Below are 21,231 nucleotides of genomic sequence, written 5' to 3' on the forward strand. Positions count from 1 at the left end.
GAAGCTTTTAATTTTAATTAGATCCCAATAATAGCAAATGAAGCAACTGACAAACAACTAATCTCAAAAATATACAAGCAACTTATGCAGCTCAATTCCAGAAAAATAAATGACCCAATCAAAAAATGGGCCAAAGAACTAAATAGACACATCTCCAAAGAAGACATACGGATGGCTAACAAACACATGAAAAGATGCTCAACATCACTCATTATCAGAGAAATGCAAATCAAAACCACAATGAGGTACCACTTCACACCAGTCAGAATGGCTGCGATCCAAAAATCTGCAAGCAATAAATGCTGGAGAGGGTGTGGAGAAAAGGGAACCCTCCTACACTGTTGGTGGGAATGCAAACTAGTACAGCCACTATGGAGAACAGTGTGGAGATTCCTTAAAAAATTGCAAATAGAACTCCCTTATGACCCAGCAATCCCACTGCTGGGCATACACACCGAGGAAACCAGAATTGAAAGAGACACATGTACCCCAATGTTCATCGCAGCACTGTTTATAATAGCCAGGACATGGAAACAACCTAGATGTCCATCAGCAGATGAATGGATAAGAAAGCTGTGGTACATATACACAATGGAGTATTACTCAGCCGTTAAAAAGAATTCATTTGAATCAGTTCTGATGAGATGGACGAAACTGGAGCCGATTATACAGAGCGAAGTAAGCCAGAAAGAAAAACACCAATACAGTATACTAACACATATATACGGAATTTAGAAAGATGGCAATGACGACCCTGGATGCAAGACAGGAAAAAGACGCAGCTGTCTATAACGGACTTTTGGACTCAGAGGGAGAGGGAGAGGGTGGGATGATATGGGAGAATGGCATTCTATCATGTATACTATCATGTAAGAATTGAATCGCTAGTCTATGTCTGACGCAGGATACAGCATGCTTGGGGCTGGTGCATGGGGATGACCCACAGAGATGTTATGGGGAGGGAGGTGGGAGGGGGGTTCATGTTTGGGAACACATGTAAGAATTAAAGATTTTAAAATTAAAAAAAAAAAAAAAAAAAAAAAAAAAAACACTGCTTTGTTTCTAATGTCAGTCTGGATCTGAAATTTAATTTTAAAGGTATCTTAACATAGCTCTACCCACAATAAAACAGATAGCAGCTACAAAAAAAAAAAAAAAAAAAAAAAAAAAAAAGAATATATTTATCTAATTTAAGTTAATGTCATTTTGTTCCCATTTTTAAAATCACCTATGATTATCATATTTGGCTTGCTTCTGCTACTGCTCCTAAGACGCTTTAGTTGTGTCCGACTCTGTGTGACCCCATAGACGGCGGCCCACCAGGCTCCCCCATCCCTGGGATTCTCCAGGCAAGAACACTGTACTTGGTTGCCATTGCCTTCTCCTCATATTTGGCTTGTTTACTGGTAAATTACTTTCTCTTTGGAATCACTTTATTTGTTGTTTGTAGACCTTTTAATGATGCCCTTTCTGACCAATGTGAGGTGGTACCTCATTGTAGTTTTGAGTTGCCTTTCTCTAATAGTTAGTGATGATAAATATCTTTTTATGTCATCTATTGACCATCTGGATGTCTTTTTGGAGAAATGTCTGTGTAGGTCATCTGTCCATTTTCTGTTTGTGCTGCTTGTATTTTGTTGTTGAGTTGTATGAACTATTTGTATATTTTAGAAATTAAATTCTTATTACTCATGTCATTCACAAATATTTTCTCCCAGTCTTTAGACTTTTTCCTTTTGTTTATGGTTTTTCTTGCTGTAAAGAAGCTTGCAAGTTTAACTAGGTCCCATTTATTTGTTTTTGCTTTTATTTCTATTGCCTTGGGAGACTGACCTAAAAAAAGAAAAATTGGTAAGATTTATGTCAGAGAATGTTTTGCCTGTGTTCTATTCTAGGAGCTTTATAGTGTTGTGTCTTAAGAATATTTAAGTCTAAGCTGTTTTGAGTTTATCTTTGTGTATGGTGTAAGCATGTATTCTAATTTCATTGATTTATATGTGCCTGTTCAACTTTCCTAACATTACTTGCTGAAGAGACTGCCTTTCCTCATTGTATATTCTTCCCTTCTTTTCCAAAGATAATTATCCATAGGTGTGTGGGTTTGTTTCTGCTCTCTCTATTCTGTTCCATTGATCCATATGTCTGTTTTTGTGCCAATATCATGCTTTTTTGATTACTATAGCTTTTTAGTATTGTCTAAGTCTGTGAGGGTTATGACTCCTGCTTTGTTCCTTTTTCTATGAATTGCTTTGGGTCTTTCAGTGGTTTCATATTAATTTTAGGATTATTTATTTTGTGAAAAATGTCTTGGGTAATTTCATAGAGATCACATTAAATCTATAGATTGCTTTAGGTATTATGGTCATGTTAACTATATTAATTCTTAAAATCTAAGAGCATGACACAGTCCAAATATCTTAACATCTCTTCTTTTAGACTTAAAGTTGGTAGGTACACAAAGAGCTTTGACTTCTATCCCCAGCCAATATGCATTTAACTACTAAGTTTTGTACTTTTATTTCCATAGTATGTTCTGCATTTGCCAACAGCATAACTCCAATACAAACCCTCTTAATTCTCATTTGACTTTGGAACCATATCCTAGTAGTTCTCCTTATTATATTTCACAGTTCAAATTGTTCCAGTTTTAGTGTCTCAAAGCAGAGTTCTGGCCTTTTCAGTAGATGAATTTTCATTGCAAACTGGTTTATTTGGCCCTTGAGATTTCCTCAATTTTATCAATCTATGCTTTTTTTAGAAACATATATTCTCAAATCCAGGAAAACTAAACTAACAACTGTTCTCTCAGCATAATCTTCCTGAGTCAGAAAGATCCACTGGAGAAGGGATAGGTTACCCACTCCAATAATCTTGGTCTTGTGGCTTAGCTGGTAAAGAATCTGTCTGCAATGAGGGAGACCTGATTTGGACCCCGGGGTTGGGAAAATCCCCTGGAGAAGGGAAAGGCTACCCACTCCAGTATTCTGGCCTGGAAAATTCCATGGACTGTATAGTCTATGGGGTCACAAATAGTCGGACATGACTGAAAAACTTTCATTTTTTCACTTTCAACATAATCTAATTTTTTATCATGCCTTCCCTGATACTGTTTTTGAGCCTATGCTTCGAAATGACCTTTATCTATTACCATGAGTTGAATGTTACCTACTACTAAGACATTTCTCAAAATGCTACTCTCTACATAAAAGTATTTCCTAGGGTAACACCGATATATAATTTCTTATTGTAAACTCCAGAGCCTTTGAAACTTTCTCTCTCTCTTTTTCTTTCCTTTTTTTTTTTTGCCACACAATTTGGCTCTCAGGATTTTAGTTCCCTGGCCAGGGATTGAACTTGGACCACAGCAGTAAAAGCACTGAGTCCTAACCACTGGACTGTCATGGAACTCCTTCATAATTCTTTTTTAACTCACATTATAGTTATCTATATTTATCTTGTATCAGTTTTATAGAATTTGCTTAATGTACAAGGACTATGTCATATTAATCTTAATGCATGTTGAACTTTGCATAAATAAGTACAATTAAATAAAGGTAATATTCTTAATAGTTGATTGTGAAAAACCTACAAGTTTCTATATATTACATATGCATAATAACATTTTCTTTTCCATGGGGATGGTCTTGGTCCCTGTCTCCTGTACAATGTCACAAACCTCATTCCATAGTTCATCAGGCACTCTATCTATCAGATCTAGGCCCTTAAATCTATTTCTCACTTCCACTGTATAATCACAAGGGATTTGACTTAGGTCATACCTGAATGGTCTAGCAGTTTTCCCTACTTTCTTCAATTTAAGTCTGAATTTGGCAATAAGGAGTTCATGATCTGAGCCACAGTCAGCTCCTGGTCTTGTTTTTGTTGACCAATGTCATGGAAAAGAAATGCAAAAAGCAAAATGGCTATCTGGGGAGGCCTTACAAATAGCTGTGAAAAGAAGAGATGCAAAAAACAAAGGGGAAAAGGAAAAATATAAACATCTGAATGCAGAGTTCCAAACAATAGCAAGAAGAGATAAGAAAGGCTTCTTCAGTGATCAATAAAAAGAAATAGAGGAAAAGAACAGAATGGGAAAGACTAGAGATCACTTCAAGAAAATTAGAGATACCAAAGGAACTTTTCATGCAAAAATGGGCTCCATAAAGGTCAAAAATGACATGGACCTAACAGAAGCAGAAGATATTAAGAAGAGGTTAAGAATACATAGAAGAACTGTACAAAAAAGATCTTCATGACCCAGATAATCATGATGGTGTGATCACTCATCTAGAGCCAGACATCCTGGAATGTGAAGTCAAGTGGGTCTTAGAAAGCATCACTATGAACAAAGCTAGTGGAGGTGATGGAATTCCAGTTGAGCTATTTCAAATCCTGAAAGATAACGCTGTGAAAGTGCTGTATTCAATATGCCAGCAAATTTGGAAAACTCATCAGCGGCCACAGGACTGGAAAATGTGTTTTCAATTCCAATCCCAAAGAAAGGCAATGCCAAGGAATGCTCCAACAACCATACAGTGGCACTCATCTCACACACTAGTTAAATAATGCTCAAAATTCTCCAAGCCAGGCTTCAGCAATATGTGAACTGTGAACTTCCTGATGTTCAAGCTGGTTTTAGAAAAGGCAGGGGAAACAAAGATCAAATTGCCAACATCCGCTGGATCACAGAAAAAGCAAGAGAGTTCCAGAAAAACATCTATTTCTGCTTTATTGACTATGCCAAAGCCTTTGACTGTGTGGATCACAATAAACTGTGGAAAATTCTGAGAGAGATGGGAATACCAGACCACCTGACCTGCTTCTTGAGAAATCTGTATGCAGATCAGGAACCAATAGTTAGAACTGGACAGGGAACAACAGACTGGTTCCAAATAGAAAAAGGAGTATGTCAAGGCTGTATATTGTCACCCTGCTTATTTAACTTATATGCAGAGTACATCATGAGAAACGCTGGACTGGAAGAAACACAAGCTGGAATCAAGATTGGCAGCAGAAATATCAATAACCTCAGATGTGCAGATGACACCACCCTTATGGTAGAATGTGAAGAGGAACTAAAAAGCCTCTTGATGAAAGTGAAAGAGGAGAGTGAAAAAGTTGGCTTAAAGCTCAACATTCAGAAAACGAAGATCGTGGCATCCAGTCCCATCCCTTCATGGGAAATAGATGGGGAAACAGTGGAAACAGTGTCAGACTTTTTTTGGGGGGGCTCCAAAATCACTGCAGATGGTGATTGCAGCCATGAAATTAAAAGACGCTTACTCCTTGGAAAAAAGTTATGACCAACCTAGATAGCATATTCAAAAGCAGAGACGTTACTTTGCCACTACGGTCCATTTAGTTAAGGCTGTGGTTTTTCCAGCAGTCATGTATGGATGTGAGAGTTGGACTGTGAAGAAGGCTGAGCGTGGAAGAACTGATGCTTTTGAACTGTGGTGTTGGAGAAGACTCTTGAGAGTCCCTTGGACTGCAAGGAGATCCAACCAGTCCATTCTGAAGGAGATCAGCCCTGGGATATCTTTGAAAGGAATGATGCTAAAGCTGAAACTCCAGTACTTTGGCCACCTCGTGTGAAGAGTGACTCACAGGAAAAGACTCTGATGCTGGGAGGGATTAGGGGCAAGAGGAGAAAGGGACGACAGAAGATGAGATGGCTGAGTGGCATCACTGACTCGATGGACATGAGTCTCAGTGAACTCCGGGAGGTGGTAATGGACAGGGAGGCCTGGCATGCTGCAATTCATGGGGTCCCAGAGAGTTGGACACGACTGAGTAACTCAACTGAACTGAATAACATTTTCAAATGGGTACTTTTTATTTTAGGTAACTTCTATGAATATGCCATTAATTATGAAAGTTAAATTTGTAAAGTACACTTTTACCTCTGGCCAGCCATTTATGTTAAGTTTTGCTTCATCACTTAAAAAACATTTCTACAGCACATTACATCTCTTTTCTTTTCACTATCTTCCAGTTTAATTTTTGAAGTAATGATTTTTTAAAATTTTGTAATAGTAGTATATACGTAGGAAGAAAAATCAAGGTAAAATCCTTTCATTACAATGAGGAGTGAATAACGTTTGCCTTTGCTTTGTGAAAAATAAAATCTATTCTTATTCAAGTTGGCTAAATACTTATTTTCCATTTAAATAATTAAATACCAAATATTGTTGTTTGTATAAAAATCTCATTTTTTCTTAGACTGCATCAGTTCAGTTCAGTTTATTTGCTCAGTCATGTCCGACTTTTTGCGACCCCATGAATCGCAGCACGCCAGGCCTCCCTGTCCATCACCAACTCCCGGAGTTCACTCAGACTCACGTCCATATAGTCAGTGATGCCATCCAGCCATCTCATCCTCTGTCGTCCCCTTCTCCTCCTGCCTCCAGTCCCTCCCAGCATCAGAGTCTTTTCCAGTGAGTCAACTCTTCACATGAGGTGGCCAAAATACTGAATATGTATGCTATAATCAACACTGTTCACATCAATACATTATTTATAAATGCTTCACTTTGCATTTTGCAACTGTCTGTATAACACTTTTTTTCAAATTGAAAAAAATCTTACATATTTATTTGAAAAATTCCTCCATTTTACTCTCAACCTTACTTTGCAAAGATCATTTTCATCAACTGTTGTACTTATCATTCCTGAACTTTGTGTATGTCAAAATATATTCACACATGTATACTAAAATATGGATATGCAAGTATACATTTAAAGTGGACCTGGGTTCGATCCCTGGGTCGGAAAGTTCCCCTGGAGAAGGGAATGACTATCCACTCCAGTATTCTGGCTTGGAGAATTCCATGAACTATGTAATCCATCGGTTCACAAAGAGTTGGACGTGACTGAATGCCTTTCACTTTCACACCATACTAAACAATTGTTTTTAAATTCGGAAAATAGTTTGCATGTCTAGGGAAATATGATGGTAATCACTCTAAATAATTACCCTCAAACAATTTATATACATTATTTTTTCTGATTTGTTTCATGAATGAAGCAAATTAAGAGAATCAGAGAAGATAGAATTGCCATGACTTATTTTTGCCACCAGTTATTAGAAATAAACCAGAATTTCCCTAACATTCCTAAGTTTGTTGGAGCCCCTTGACTCTCCTAATAGGCTTGGTGGAACTGTACTTGGAATTTTTATGACCATCTTATATAGCGGAATAGAATCTATTCCAATGTGAGATCACAAGTGTTATATATTAGCCACAGGGATTTCTTGCCTTCATCATGATCCATTATGGTTGGAATTTATTGCAAGCCAAGTTCTATCTATGCTACTAACAGTTGCATAGGGAACTAAAGTTGTTAATGACAAGAGTTCCAGGTGACCTGATTATTTCTAATTTATGGGCACTTAGCAGGACTAACTGGGGGCTCAGCACACTGCATTTGATTCTCCTTTTGCAAAGATTATGACCTTTCGGATATGGAATAGTTTTATAGGTCTCATTTGCAATGTTTACAAGATAAATAACTTTAGAGCATAAATTGTCACCTGATTGTCTTCCAGAGGCTTGTCAGAGAGGCTAATAGTACAACTATTTATTCTGTTATTTACTTTACAATTGAATTAGACAGGACTTTTCTTAAAAAGTCTATGAAGATAAATACTGTAAAACTATAATCCACTGCAAAGATGGAGATCATCTAATTCAAATTCTTTCCAGAAAATTTCTCAGATCTAGTCTTTTAAGTTATGTTAACCTCTAGTGTGCTGATTTTCAGTGATGTGGCTTGACTTTTTGGATAGTTCATTCTTTTCTGTCCCACTTTGGATTATTAGAAAATCTCTGCTTACACTGAAAACATATGCTTTGTAATAGTTTTAATTTACTATTCTTATTTCTGCCCACTGAGACTACAATGAATAAACTAATTGATCTTTTCATAACAACCATTCAGATGTCTGATTAATCTTGTGATTTTTAGTTTAGGCATTTTGAGTTTTATCACGCATTCTCAGTGTAACTAGACTTCACATCCTATTTTAGGCACCTATATAAGCACCTTAAAGTGGTGCTTATTGTAATCCACCTATTCCTTCATCAATTATTAATGCATATGAAGTAATGTGTGTTATTATTCAGCATTGTATTATTTAGTGTTGGCATGTAAACTCTTCTTTTACTTATCTAAATTTTATAATTATATTTTCATATTAATGTTTGTAGCCATTTATTATTTTATTTGGGCAATTAAATTTTTTTCTAATACAAATAGGGTGATTTTAATTAATTATTATAAAAATTTAGCATTTTGAAACTTATTATTGACTCATTAAAATGATTTTGAACTTTCTTTTGTATCATTAAATGTGTTATATATCCTTCTGGGCTTGTGGTATTCATGGTATTCACAGATTTTTATACACATGACTTTAATACCTTTATATATGTTAGTGGTTTAAAGTGAATTGGAGGGACTTCCCTGGTGGTCAGAGGTTAGGCTCTGCACTTCCACTGCAGGGGGGATGTATTCCACCTCTGGTTGGGAAATTCATATCCCATATGATGTGTGGTACAGCCAAAAAATTTTTTTTTAAAGTGAATTAGAGAAGACATTAGATTAGAACTCAAAGCTGTGTGGCACTTCATTAGAGACCTTCTTCTATATGATAATGATTCTTCTAGTTACTCTTTCTAGATGCAATTATTCAATGAGGTACAATACAATTCGACTGCCTTTCTCTTTATTGGCCATAAAAATATCTTGATATTAAACAATGTTTTCCTCAGGTTTGGTATAGTTTCTACAATGTTCTTCTCATTATAAATGTGACATTTTTAATGAACCAATTCTAGCGTCTGGTAATTATTGCTATATCTTTCTGTGAATGCATGCTAAGTTGATTCAGTCAGTCCAGCTCTTTGCGATCCTATGGACTGTAGCCCACCAGGCTCCTCTCTCCATTGTTCTCTTGGAAAAAATACTGGAATGGGTTGCCATGCCATTTTCTAGGGGATCTTCCCAACCCAGGGTCGAACTCACATCTCTAAGTCTCCTGCATTGGCTGATGGTTCTTTACCACTAGTGCCACCTAGGAAGCCTGCTATATCTTTAAATTGGTTTTAATCCAAATATTGAATATCTTGTTTTATAATCCAGAATGATCTGTTTGTATTTTATAGATTCTTTTGTTTTTTACATTTTTGGAAATTGAGTTTAAGTAAAAGCTAGTTTGCATTTTATGTGTTACTATGTTCCTAGCAGAGGATAAGTTCGTGTAATACTTATTGATAATTATTATGATAATTCTATCATATCAGCATTTATTGATATCTTCATTTTTAGAGATGAACAGACTGAGCACAGAGAGACTTTGCATCTAGATCACATAATTCATAGGTTATGGGACTACGACTACAAGCAAAGTGGTACAGCTCCACCAGTACTCAGCCACGCGTTCTAGGCACAGTGTTAGTTACTGTGTAGAGAGACGAAGTCATGACCAAAATAGCACCCCCAGCTTTTTGAAACTTCCAATACAGTAAAGAGAGACAAACTACAACAAATATATGAAATGTATAGTATGCCATGTGGTGCATGAAGAAAGCAGTAAAAACAGTGAATAAATAGAGGGGAAGTTGAGAGGAAAGAGCAGATTGGAGGCATGGCATTCTAAACAAGGTGGTCAGAATAGATCACACTAATAAAATTATATGCAAAGATAATTTTATAAACTCAAAAAAGACTTTAAAAATGACAAAGAAATATCTGTGTCATTACTTTGTATATCTAGAGTCAGAGATGCAGGTGTGTGTCATACTCCTGTAAGCCCTTGGTCAGCACCTGAGTAATAAGTGCCTCCTTGATGAGAATACTCTCTTTGTAGAACTGTATCATAAGGTAATTAGACAAATTAGCACCTATTTATGTTTAAAATGTTTATTGAAATGCTTAAAATAACAAAAACTAACAACAGTAAACATATCATTAAGTTTTTACTTAGACCAAGTGAGCTATACATTTATAATGGAACACATACTATAGATTCATAGTAGTATACATCAAACTGCTATAGTAAATCTATATTTGCAAGCATGAACATGGGATGATAATCTCATATGTGTGTGTGTATATAAGACAAATTATTTTTGGAGAGAAGAAAAGATTAAAAATAAACTTTAACTGTATAGATTTAATAAATTTGGATAGTGAATGGATTCTCTTCTTTTGGTTATCTAATTTTGGTTTATATCAGATATGAATTTATATCAGATATGAATTTAATATTTTAGAAAAATATAAATAAATGCAAGTTTTATAATCTCTCTACCCTATGTATATTATCATTTATACATTACTTTTATAAATTAGAAGCTTATGTCATTGCTTCTTTGACCTTTTTAAAGGCCCAAATTTGTGGCATCCCAGCAAATCTCAGCCATTATGTTCGTGATTGTGTTAATTGCTAGTCCTCTAATTGTAAACAGAATGCTACCTGAGATCCTATTTTTTTTTAATTGAACAATGAAGTAATCATGATTGTCTTCTCATCCATAACATAGTATGAAATGGATCAATTTTTGTAGATTACTATAATTTAAAAGTAAGTAAGTATAGAAGATTTTATTAAATAAGTACTTTGACAATAATGAGAGACTTCAGTTTCAATTGTTTTTTTAAAAAGATGCAATTTCTGTGTTGCAGCCTCCAATGAATATACACTCTATTGTGGTGCAAGTTCAGTGCATCAACAAAAAAGTGGGCACTGTTATCTACCATGAAGTTCGAATTGTGGTGAGAGACAGAAATGACAACTCACCCACATTCAAGCATGAAAGCTACTATGCCACAGTAAATGAGGTCAGTTTCTTTCCACTTTTCTCTGTTTCCTTGTTATTAATATATGTAACTGACTGCATATTATAAATATTTTGAAATCATCCCTCTGTAATAATAAAATAATAAACTGTTTAGAAATACCAAGAAAACATTTCAAAAATAGTACTTTAGAAGAATAAGGTCTAAATGACTTCTAATATGGTTTTAGGAATTCACTTTGATACAGAAAAAAATAATTATTTGTAATAATGACCAAAATATTGATATTTGTATCATCTTGGACAATTTAATGTCTGAATCTATATACATACATGGTTGCTAAGGTTTATCAGCAGCTATTCTTATTGTCAGACATGACTGAGTGACTTCACTTTCAATTTTCGCTTTCATGCATTAGAGGAGGAAATGGAAACCCACTCCGGTGTTCTTGCCTGGAGAATCCCAGGGACTGGGGAGCCTGGTGGGCTGCCATCTATGGGGTCACACAGAGTCGGATATGACTGAAGCAACTTAGCAGCAGCAGCAGCAGCAGCAGCAGCATTCTTATTGTAAAATGAGACAGACTAATTTTTTTCTTTTGTATCTCTGAGGTGGTAGCTGTAATTAAGTACTAGAAGAAAATACATATTTAAGATTTCATTAATTTAAAGTCATTTCCTCAATTTTGAAATCAAGTTTTGGCACATTAAAAATAATTGAATATATCCTGCATTGAACCTAGACATACAGTATTGTAAAGTAAAATAAAGTAAAATTTTAAAAATTAAAAATAATAAAAATAAATATAATTAAAAACATTATAAAAATGCTCATCAAATTATCTAAAAAATATTTAAAAAGTAGTATTACTGATTTTATTGTGCTGTGCTAAGTCATCTCAGTCGTGTCTGACTTTTTGCAACCCTATATACTGAAGCCCACCAGCCTCCTATGTCCATGGGATTCTCCAGGCAAGAATACTGGAATGGGTTGCTGTGCCCTTCTCCAGGTATCTTCCCAACTCTGGGGTTGGATCCACATCTCTTATGTCTCCTTCATTGGCAAGCAGGTTCTTTACCACTAGAACATTCTTTTTTGTTGTTTGTTGTTTACTTTTGTTTTCCTTTTGAGCCAAAATCCATAAGCCAACAATCCTTTTAATCTTGTTTTTTTAAATGGTGACTATTATATTAATTTGGGGGGATTCCATTAAATTATAAAATGTTTCTAAAGTATCTCTAATATCTATTATGTGTAATTTAGACACAAAAAATGAACTACATTTTTAATAGCCTCTACTTTAGCAAATCATATTCCATGATGTCTTTTTTTTCAAATCTTAAAAATACGTATCTACTTTATAAGAGGAAATCAGTACACTTTGAGCATTAAAACAGCATTGTGCCCATAACTTCTACATTATTTTTGAAATTATTCAAAATGTGTCTTGTTTACTTCAAGGCGCTTCTGTTCCCTACAATTTAAATAAATGATATTTTTCATAATCTGAGAATTTCTAGATTTTACTGCATTAAAAAATAAGCTTTTAAAAGTTTAACAGGCAAAGCTACCTGTCAGTCAATGCTCAACCTTTTTGAGCTACCTTTTACTTAACAGATTTCTGCTAAAACAGACAAATGCTCATTAATGTAATTAATCATGTTGCATAATAATTATTTAGCATTTTATTTTAGCATCTGAACTATACTTTTTGAATGAGTTTTTACTTTGTTTGAGTGCTAGTTTTATTTGAATATAAACTGAAAGATAAATTATCTTAGGTAACAGGCCTAATTTTAAAATCCGGTCTTGTACCATGTTTAACTGTTCTTGGATACATGTCTTTATTTTCTAAAACAAAATTTATAAAGTTCAATTTGCATTCAAAGTATTCTATGTGATTTGACTACTTCTACCCCAACTCCAATCTTTTTTTGGCACCTTGCTAAAAACTAACTTTTCCAATACTATTTTAATTGTGTCATTCTCCTACTCAAAAACTGTATGACTTCTCATTATTATCAAGATAAAGATCATCTGTCTCCACCAGCTAACTTTCAAAGCCTTCTATTATCTGATCTTTTGTCAATGTATTCTTAAGTTCAGTTTCTCTCTGATAATACACATTCTGTTCAGATTAACTTCGTCATATCTTACAAATATACTCATTTCTTTGGCTTTACTCACACTGTTCAATTTACTTAGAAGGTAATCCTCCATACATTGCAAGTCTCCAAGTTTTATTCATTTTTTAAAGTTTAACTCATGACCAATTTCCATTTCCTATTTCTATACTCATCCCGAGCTATACACAGTCATTGATCTTCAGTTTCTCCAAATTCTAAACTCCTATGTCATCTGGTTAAATGCAATTAGAATGATGCAATTTGTAGAAACATTAAACATTTTATCTTAAATATTATTTGGAACGGTAAGATTTCTATACAAAATAGCCTAATTATGTTTTTCTCTCAATATGTTTCCCAAAACCAATTGAGACAATCCTATCACACTGATACTATGGTCAGATTTTCTATGGTTTGTTTCTGTGGAACATGTGGAATTGACATTTTCCTTCACTGATTTTGTTTGTACTTTCTCATATCAATTTTCTTGTAAAGAATATAGAGTTTATTTAAACACCAAAGCATAATTATAAAAAAGTGAAATTTAGCTATTTTTCTCATCTTATTTTTGAATAATTTTTAGTTTAATTGTCTTGAATGAGTTTATCTATGTATCTTTATCTATATATTTACTCTTCATCAGGGCAAATATATTGCAATTTTATATATACCAATATATATTTATATGTATGTGTGTATATGTGTACGTATATATATACTGCAACTACAGTGCTACCTGTAAAAAAAAATTAAATAAAATGTATTTTGGAGAGGTTTGTGACGTTGTACAGGAGACAGGGATCAAGACCATCCGCATGGAAAAGAAATGTGAAAAAGCAAAATGGCTGTCTGGGGAAGCCTTACAAATAGCTGTGAAAAGAACAGAAGTGAATAGCCAAGGAGAAAAGGAAAGATATAAGCATCTGAATGCAGAGTTCCAAAGAATAGCAAGAAGAGATAAGAAAGCCTTCTTCAGCGATCAAAGAAATAGAGGAAAAGAACAGAATGGGAAGGACTAGAGATCTCTTCAAGAAAATTAGAGATACCAAGGGAACATTTCATGCAAAGATGGGCTCGATAAAGGACAGAAATGGTCTGGACCTAACAGAAGCAGAAGATATTAAGAAGTGATGGCAAGAATACACAGAAGAACTGTACAAAAAAGATATTCATGACCCGGATAATCACGATGGTATGATCACTCATCTAGAGCCAGACATCCTGGAATGTGAAGTCAAGTGGGCCTTAGAAATCATCACTATGAACAAAGCTAGTGGAGGTGATGGAATCAGTAGAGCTATTTCAAATCCTGAAAGATGATGCTGTGAAAGTGCTGCACTTAATATGCCAACAAATTTGGAAAACTCAGCAGTGGCCACAGGACTGGAAAATGTCAGTTTTCATTCCAATCCCAAAGAAAGGCAATGCCAAAGAATGCTCAAACACCCACACAATTGCACTCATCTCACATGCTAGTAAAGTAATGCTCAAAATTCTCCAAGCCAGGCTTCAGCAATACGTGAACCGCGAACTCCCTGATGTTCAAGCTGGTTTTAGAAAAGGCAGAGGAACCAGAGATCAAATGGCCAAATCCGCTGGATCATGGAAAAAGCAAGAGAGTTCCAGAAAAACATCTATTTCTGCTTTATTGACTATGCTAAAGCCTTTGTGTGGATCACAATGAACTGTGGAAAATTCTGAAAGTGATGGGAATACCAGACCATCTAATCTGCCTCTTGAGAAATCTTTATGCAGGCCAGAAAGCAACAGTTAGAACTGGACATGGAACAACAGACTGGTTCCAAATAGAAAAAGGAGTATATCGGGGCTGTATATTGTCACCCTGCTTATTTAACTTCTATGCAGAGTACATCATGAGCAACACTGGACTGGAAGAAACACAAGCTGGAATCAAGATTGCTGGGAGAAATATCAAGAACCTCAGATATGCAGATGACACCACCCTTTTGGCAGAAATTGAAGAGGAGCTAAAAAGCCTCTTGATGAAAGTGAAAGAGGAGAGTGAAAAAGTTGGCTTAAAGCTCAACATTCAGTAAACAAAGATCATGGAATCCTGTCCCATCACTTCATGGCATATAGATGGGGAAACAGTGTCAGACTTTATTTTTGGGGGCTCCAAAATCACTGCAGATGGTGACTGCAGCCCTGAAATCAAAAGACGCTTACTCCTTGGAAAAAAGTTATGACCAACCTAGATAGCATATTCAAAAGCAGAGACATTACTTTGCCAACTAAGGTCCATCTAGTCAAGGCTACGGTTTTTCCAGTAGTCATGTATGGATGTGAGAGTTGGACTGTGAAGAAGGCTGAGCACCAAAGAATTGATGCTTCTGAACTGTGGTGTTGGAGAAGACTCTTGAGAGTCCCTTGGACTGCAAGGAGATACAACCAGTCCATTCTGAAGCAGATCAACCCTGGGATTTTTTTGGAAGGAATGATGCTAAAGCTGAAACTCCAGTACTTTGTCCATCTCATGAGAAGAGTTGACTCATTGGAAAAGACTTTGATGCTGGGAGGGATTAGGGGCAGGAGAAGAAGGGGACGACAGGGGATGAGATGGCTGGATAGCATTACTGCCTCGATGGATGGGAGTCTGAGTGAACTCCGGGAGTTGGTGATGGACAGGGAGGCCTGGCGTGCTGCGATTCATGGGGTCACAAAGAGTCGGACACGACTGAGGCACTGAACTGAACTGAACTGAACTGATTTTACTCTATGAAAGACTGCAAGATATTTTCCATGCTGTTTCTTCTTTCAGTACAAAACATACAATTAAGTTAATTATGACTAGAATGATCTAAATGTTTTCCTAAAAATAAAAATAAAGCCATTTGAGGTTTAAGAGACTGTTGGTGTCAAAATATTTTACACTTCATTAAAGTCCAAATGACAGTCATAAACTCATCATCACAGATTTATAAAAGTGTCTTAAGGTCCTGATTAGTCACTCTCCTTATTCACTGTGAGAAAATTGAGACCTGGAACAGCACATGAATTGCTTATAAAGATTTTAAATTCTTTTTTTGTGAGACATAAGATATTGAAAGTTTTTTTTTTTTTTTTTCCTCTCTCTCTCTGGGTAATTGGAGACTCTTAATTAACTTTGGACAATTGTGTCATTAAGTAATTAGTCTGGCTGGTTTGAAGAACAAGTTGTACAGTCTAATTGTTGCTGATCATTCTTAAGTAATTTCTGGAAGATAAATATTTTCTGGCAGTGACGTCTTTGATAACACATGCATCCCATTTCTAAACATTCCTTTTGACATAATAGAAAGTAAACAAGGACAAATCAAGGCAAACATGTTTTCTTATGCTTGTGAAGAATTAATCTCAGGGTAATAGAAAGGTTATATTTGTCCTGGTCTTTAATGACCTCTTTACAGACAGGGCAATATTTTTAGTCAATATTAATTTGTTCTTTTTATCACCTTGACTATCACCCTAAATGTACTTTGCATCTGTGACATGCTGTGATTTATTGCAGATAATTTGTTGGTACTTTCTGGAAGAATGTTTTCTTGCATTTCTCTTGACAGGTAGATGGTATACAGTTAAGAAAGAAAGAGAAAGGAAAGGAGAAAGGAAGAAAAGAAGCATATGTTATGTAGTACTCTAGTATTTCCTGTTGAAAAAATCTGCATAAAAGTGGACCCATGCAATTCAAACCCATGTTGTTCATGGATTAACTGTATATATAAAGCTTCTGAACTGTATTTCTTTAAGTGTCTAGGAACTCAGAGAAACACAGTTCAGATATAGTTGAAAGGTTGGACTCAAGGAATTTGCCAGTGTTCAACTATTTTTGACCTAGAAAAATGGCAATTCATATTCTATAAATAAAAAAAAAAACTGTTTTAAGTAAAAATCCATGCTGCTGTATTATTGCAGTGTTTATATTGTGGTCTTATATAGTCAAAAACGCACACTTCATGTCTATTATCAGTACTATTGTCTCTTGATGGTGTTTTGAATTTATTTAGTGAACTGTTTCTATCAATTTTTGCTTAAATTAGTAGTCCTTATTTCTGGATGGCCACTAAATTAACTATATGGAGTTCTGCACAACAAGCTTAAATTAAGAAAGGACAGAATTAAGGAAGGACATGAAACTGAAGAACACACTTCAGGTCAGATCCTGAAAGGCACCATCATGCCTATTCAGTTCTCCGATGAAAAAGGAAAAAAAAACCACATGATGTGGATAGCTAATTTGTGAGAATTATTGACCATGAGTTAGCAAAAATAAAATTTTCCTCCTTATAAGATATTTAAACATATATTATTATATATAATTAAAAGATAACACATAAAATGTATAAGGAAATTGCATATCTCTCTTTTCTTACTTAACATTCTTGAATACGTTTCTATAATATTGCTTTCTGACTCTTGTCACCTTATATACAGAGGCAGTAGTGCATGGCTGTTTGAGGAGGTTTAGATTCACATAATCTCTATTATTTCCAGTCATGCAAAATATAAATCCTCTGTTTCTGATTGAGGTAGACTAGGTATATGGGACTAATTATTCTCTTGAAGATAACTAGAAGAGGCAAGGAGATATAAATAAACAATAAAAGAGACAAATTAATAAATAAGAGGAAAATAAATCATTAAATAAATAAATATATCTACAAAAAGACTTTGAAGAACTAAAAAGGAAAGATAAAAAAAATTTGAATATATAGAGAATACAAGGAACTTTTCACAATGATGAGGGTTCGATCTACCAGACAGTTGTAGCAATTGTGAATACAATTTCACTTCATAACATGGCCTCAGCAATTACCAAGTGGATACTGAAAGAATTAAAGGAGAAAAGAAAAATCTATTATCATAGAGAGAATTTAAAAACACATTTAAAACCTGTGGTAGGTAGAACATTAGTCACTCAAAGGTGCCCTTATCCTAATCTCAGGCAAAACAACTTTACAGATATGGTTAAGGTTATGGATGCTAATCAGTAGATTATGCTGGATTATCCTGGTGGGCCTAATCTAATCACACAAGCTCTTCAAAGGAGAGAAATTTCTGTGACTGGAGTGTCAAAGGAAGAGGAAGTAGTGAAAAATATGAAACAGAAAGAAGAGTTGAGATCAAAGAGAATCAAAGAGTAAAAAGAAATTAAGCCACCTTTGCTGGTTTTAATGATTAATGAAGCCCTCCATAAGAAAGAGCTGAGAACTGAATTTATTTCCAGAGTCTCCAGAAAAGAATCCAGCCCTACCAATACTTTGATTTTAACTTGGTGAAACCTGCCTTCAACTTCTAACTTAGCTGTGAAATAACAAATGAATACTAATTTAAGCTTCTAAATTTGCATTAATTTATTTTGGTAGCAATAGATACTTAATGTAAAACCACTCCCAGTCATTCACAAAATAGATAAGGGAAAAATAGCAGTAAGAAAATATACTTGAGCTATGGTATTAGCACCACTGACCTGGTAAGTTCTTATGGAAGGAACACTATACCTAACAACTGCAGAATTAATTCTTTCCAGTCACATGAAGCGTTTGCAAGAATTTACCAAATGTTAAGCTAGAAAGGAAGTGTCAACATATTCCAAATGACTGAAATTACACAGAATATGTTTTCTAATCACAATGCAATTGAGCTTATAATCAATAAAAACACAGAATTAAATTAGAAACTTTACACTTATTCTGAAAGTGACATATAAAACTCTCATTATTCCTAACTAGTATTATTGCATATGTAGAAACCCAATAGTTTTAACATGTAGATTATTATAAGTAATAAATGAGCTTAGCAAATTTGAAGACAAAGTCAATATTAATTTTTTAATAAAACTGTGACAAAGAAGCAAATTGCAACAAACAAGAAGCAAATTGTAACAAGTTGTTCCCTGATCATAGCACCTTCAATTATACCAGTTTACTGTAAATTAAATTAAACTTTTAATTGAAAAGAAGTACAATTCCACATCTTGGTAAAGATACAGAGTAAACGCAACTTCCATACATTGTTGGTCAAGGAGTCAATTTGGACAATTACTTTGGAGATGTGTTTGTAGTTTCTACAAAAGATAAACAAAAAGATATCTTATGACTAAGCAATTCTGCTCTTGTGGTATGTATGTTCACCAAGTAACATGTACAAGAATATTCACTGACAGTAGTTCCATAATAGTCAAAATCTGAGACAACTCAACTGTCCAACTATGTTAGAGCTGGCTTACCATTTTTAATTGCATTTATCTTGAAAAAATAAAGATTTCTCTGTGTTTCAGTTTCCTCCTGTGAAAACTAGAAATGAAAATATTAGGACACCTACCTCCTGTGGTTTAATGAATATTGTAATAAATCTTAAAGTAGAAAAGAAAAAAAAAAGCCCACAGATTTTAGTGTACAACATGTTACTTGTATGTTGTTGTTTAGTCACTACATGTCTGACACTGCGACCCTGTGGACTATATATAGCCCAATACTGAAGTGGGTTGCCATTTCCTTCTCCATGCTGTTACTTGTATATTTTGTAAATAATTTTAAAATACAATCTGAAATGAGTTATCTTTATATCACTTATTTAAACCCGATATATTTACGTGTGTTTATCTGTGTGTTTAATACCAGGCTTAAATAAGTGATACAAAGATTTAAAGTGTGCATATTTATGTGTGGTGGTGGTGGTTTAGTCTCTAAGCTGTGTCTGACTCTTTGCAACCCCACGGACTATAGCCTGCCAGGCTCCTCTGTCCATGGGATTTTCTAGGCAAGAATACTAGAATGGGTTGCCATTTCCTTCTACAGGGGATCTTCTTGATCAGGGACCAAACCTGCATCTCCTTCATTGTGGGGTGGATTCTTTACTGACTGAGTCACCAAGGACACTCATATGTGTATGTGTGTATGTGTTTGTGTGTGTGTGTGTGTGTGTGTGTGTGTTTTGAGTTAAATTTGAGAAGAAGCTTATACATGATAAAGTGTTTTAAGGAAGGAGTAAAAGTTTTCCAGATTATTGTGATTAATTATATAGGCTAACAAAGTGGTGATGACAGAAAAAGAAGCCCAGATTAAAAAAAAAAAAATCTTGGTAAATATGAGCTATGTGAATTACAGTACATTTTACATAGCCCTAGGGGGAAGTTATGTATTTATGTGAATTATAGTCCCTTTTTTCATAACTCTAGGGAGAAATTATGTTTTAATTTGTATATGACTGTTACACTACTTAACATTTACCTTAGTTTTTGTGTCCCAGCAAAGCTAAGTTATATTAAATAATATTAATATGACTCCCCTTTAACCAAATGTCTTCATTTTCCTCAATAAGGTTTTTCTGCACAGAGTTATGAAGTTCAAATGTAAAGGGTCCTAAGAGAATCCCAGTCAATTTAATAAATTGTTTGGTCAAGCTCTCTAAGTTCTTAAGAACAGGAAACTTTAAAGGATATTTCATAAATCTAAATTTAAAATGCCATTTATAATTTAGGAAAGTAAAGGTTAGGAGTGGAAATAATCTTGTTTTTCAGGAACAATCAAGTGGTTTCATAACTATTGACATTATAATTATATCACAAAGTTATGTCCTGGTTAACAGTTTAAATGTCTATAAGCTTTAAGTTTTGAGTAATGTTAGTATTTATTTTTCTTCTCTGAATTTTAGCTATTACTCATTAGTAAGTAACTTGACACATTAAAATTTGTTCTTATCTAAAATTTGTCCACAGGTTTCTACATAGACCTTCTTCCTAGTTTAGTGGCCTCATATATCCTGATGTTGACTGGAATTAGGTCAGATTACAATGATAATGATAGATTCATTCTAACAATTATCATTTATGAGTGCTAAGTTTTTCCATGAAACATCTTGTTTAAAACTTACTTAAAGCTACACACAAACTCAAATTATTTTATTTTTTTCATTTTGCACAATAAAATGAGGAAATACTGGGACAGAGAAGCACTTATTAATTTGCCTAAGATTTCACTGCTAATAAGTGGCAGATCTAAGTGAGAAACAGAGGCAGCTTCATTCCAAAGCTGAGTGTTTGGCCACTATATTTTACAAATGCATCAGGCAAAAGAATGACAGTGCTCAGAGACATGAAGAAAGAATAGGGGATAAATACAACCATTAAACTGAATAGTATTATTGCTAATTTATTATTTAGTTTTATTTTTTGCTGCACTGGATCTTCACCACTGTGCACAGGCTTTGTCTAGTTGCCACAAGCTAGGGCTGTTCTCTAGTTGTGGTGTTTAGACTTCTCATTGAAGTTGCTTCTCTTGTTTCAGAGCATGGATCCCAGGGC

At 34.6% G+C, this 21,231-nt stretch overlaps 1 protein-coding gene across 1 annotated transcript in view; it reads left to right on the top strand.

Annotated features, from left to right (window-relative positions):
* The window catches only part of PCDH15 (protocadherin related 15), an 898,514-nt gene that overhangs the window by 336,096 nt on the left and 541,187 nt on the right, over positions 1-21,231 (top strand). Inside the window, exon 5 of the mRNA XM_052660663.1 lies at positions 10,690-10,845. Coding sequence (XP_052516623.1) covers positions 10,690-10,845 — 156 coding nt within the window. The remainder of the gene's footprint in view (positions 1-10,689; positions 10,846-21,231) is intronic.

This window comes from Budorcas taxicolor, chromosome 23 (genome assembly GCF_023091745.1).
Source record: "Budorcas taxicolor isolate Tak-1 chromosome 23, Takin1.1, whole genome shotgun sequence".
NCBI lineage: Eukaryota > Metazoa > Chordata > Mammalia > Artiodactyla > Bovidae > Budorcas > Budorcas taxicolor.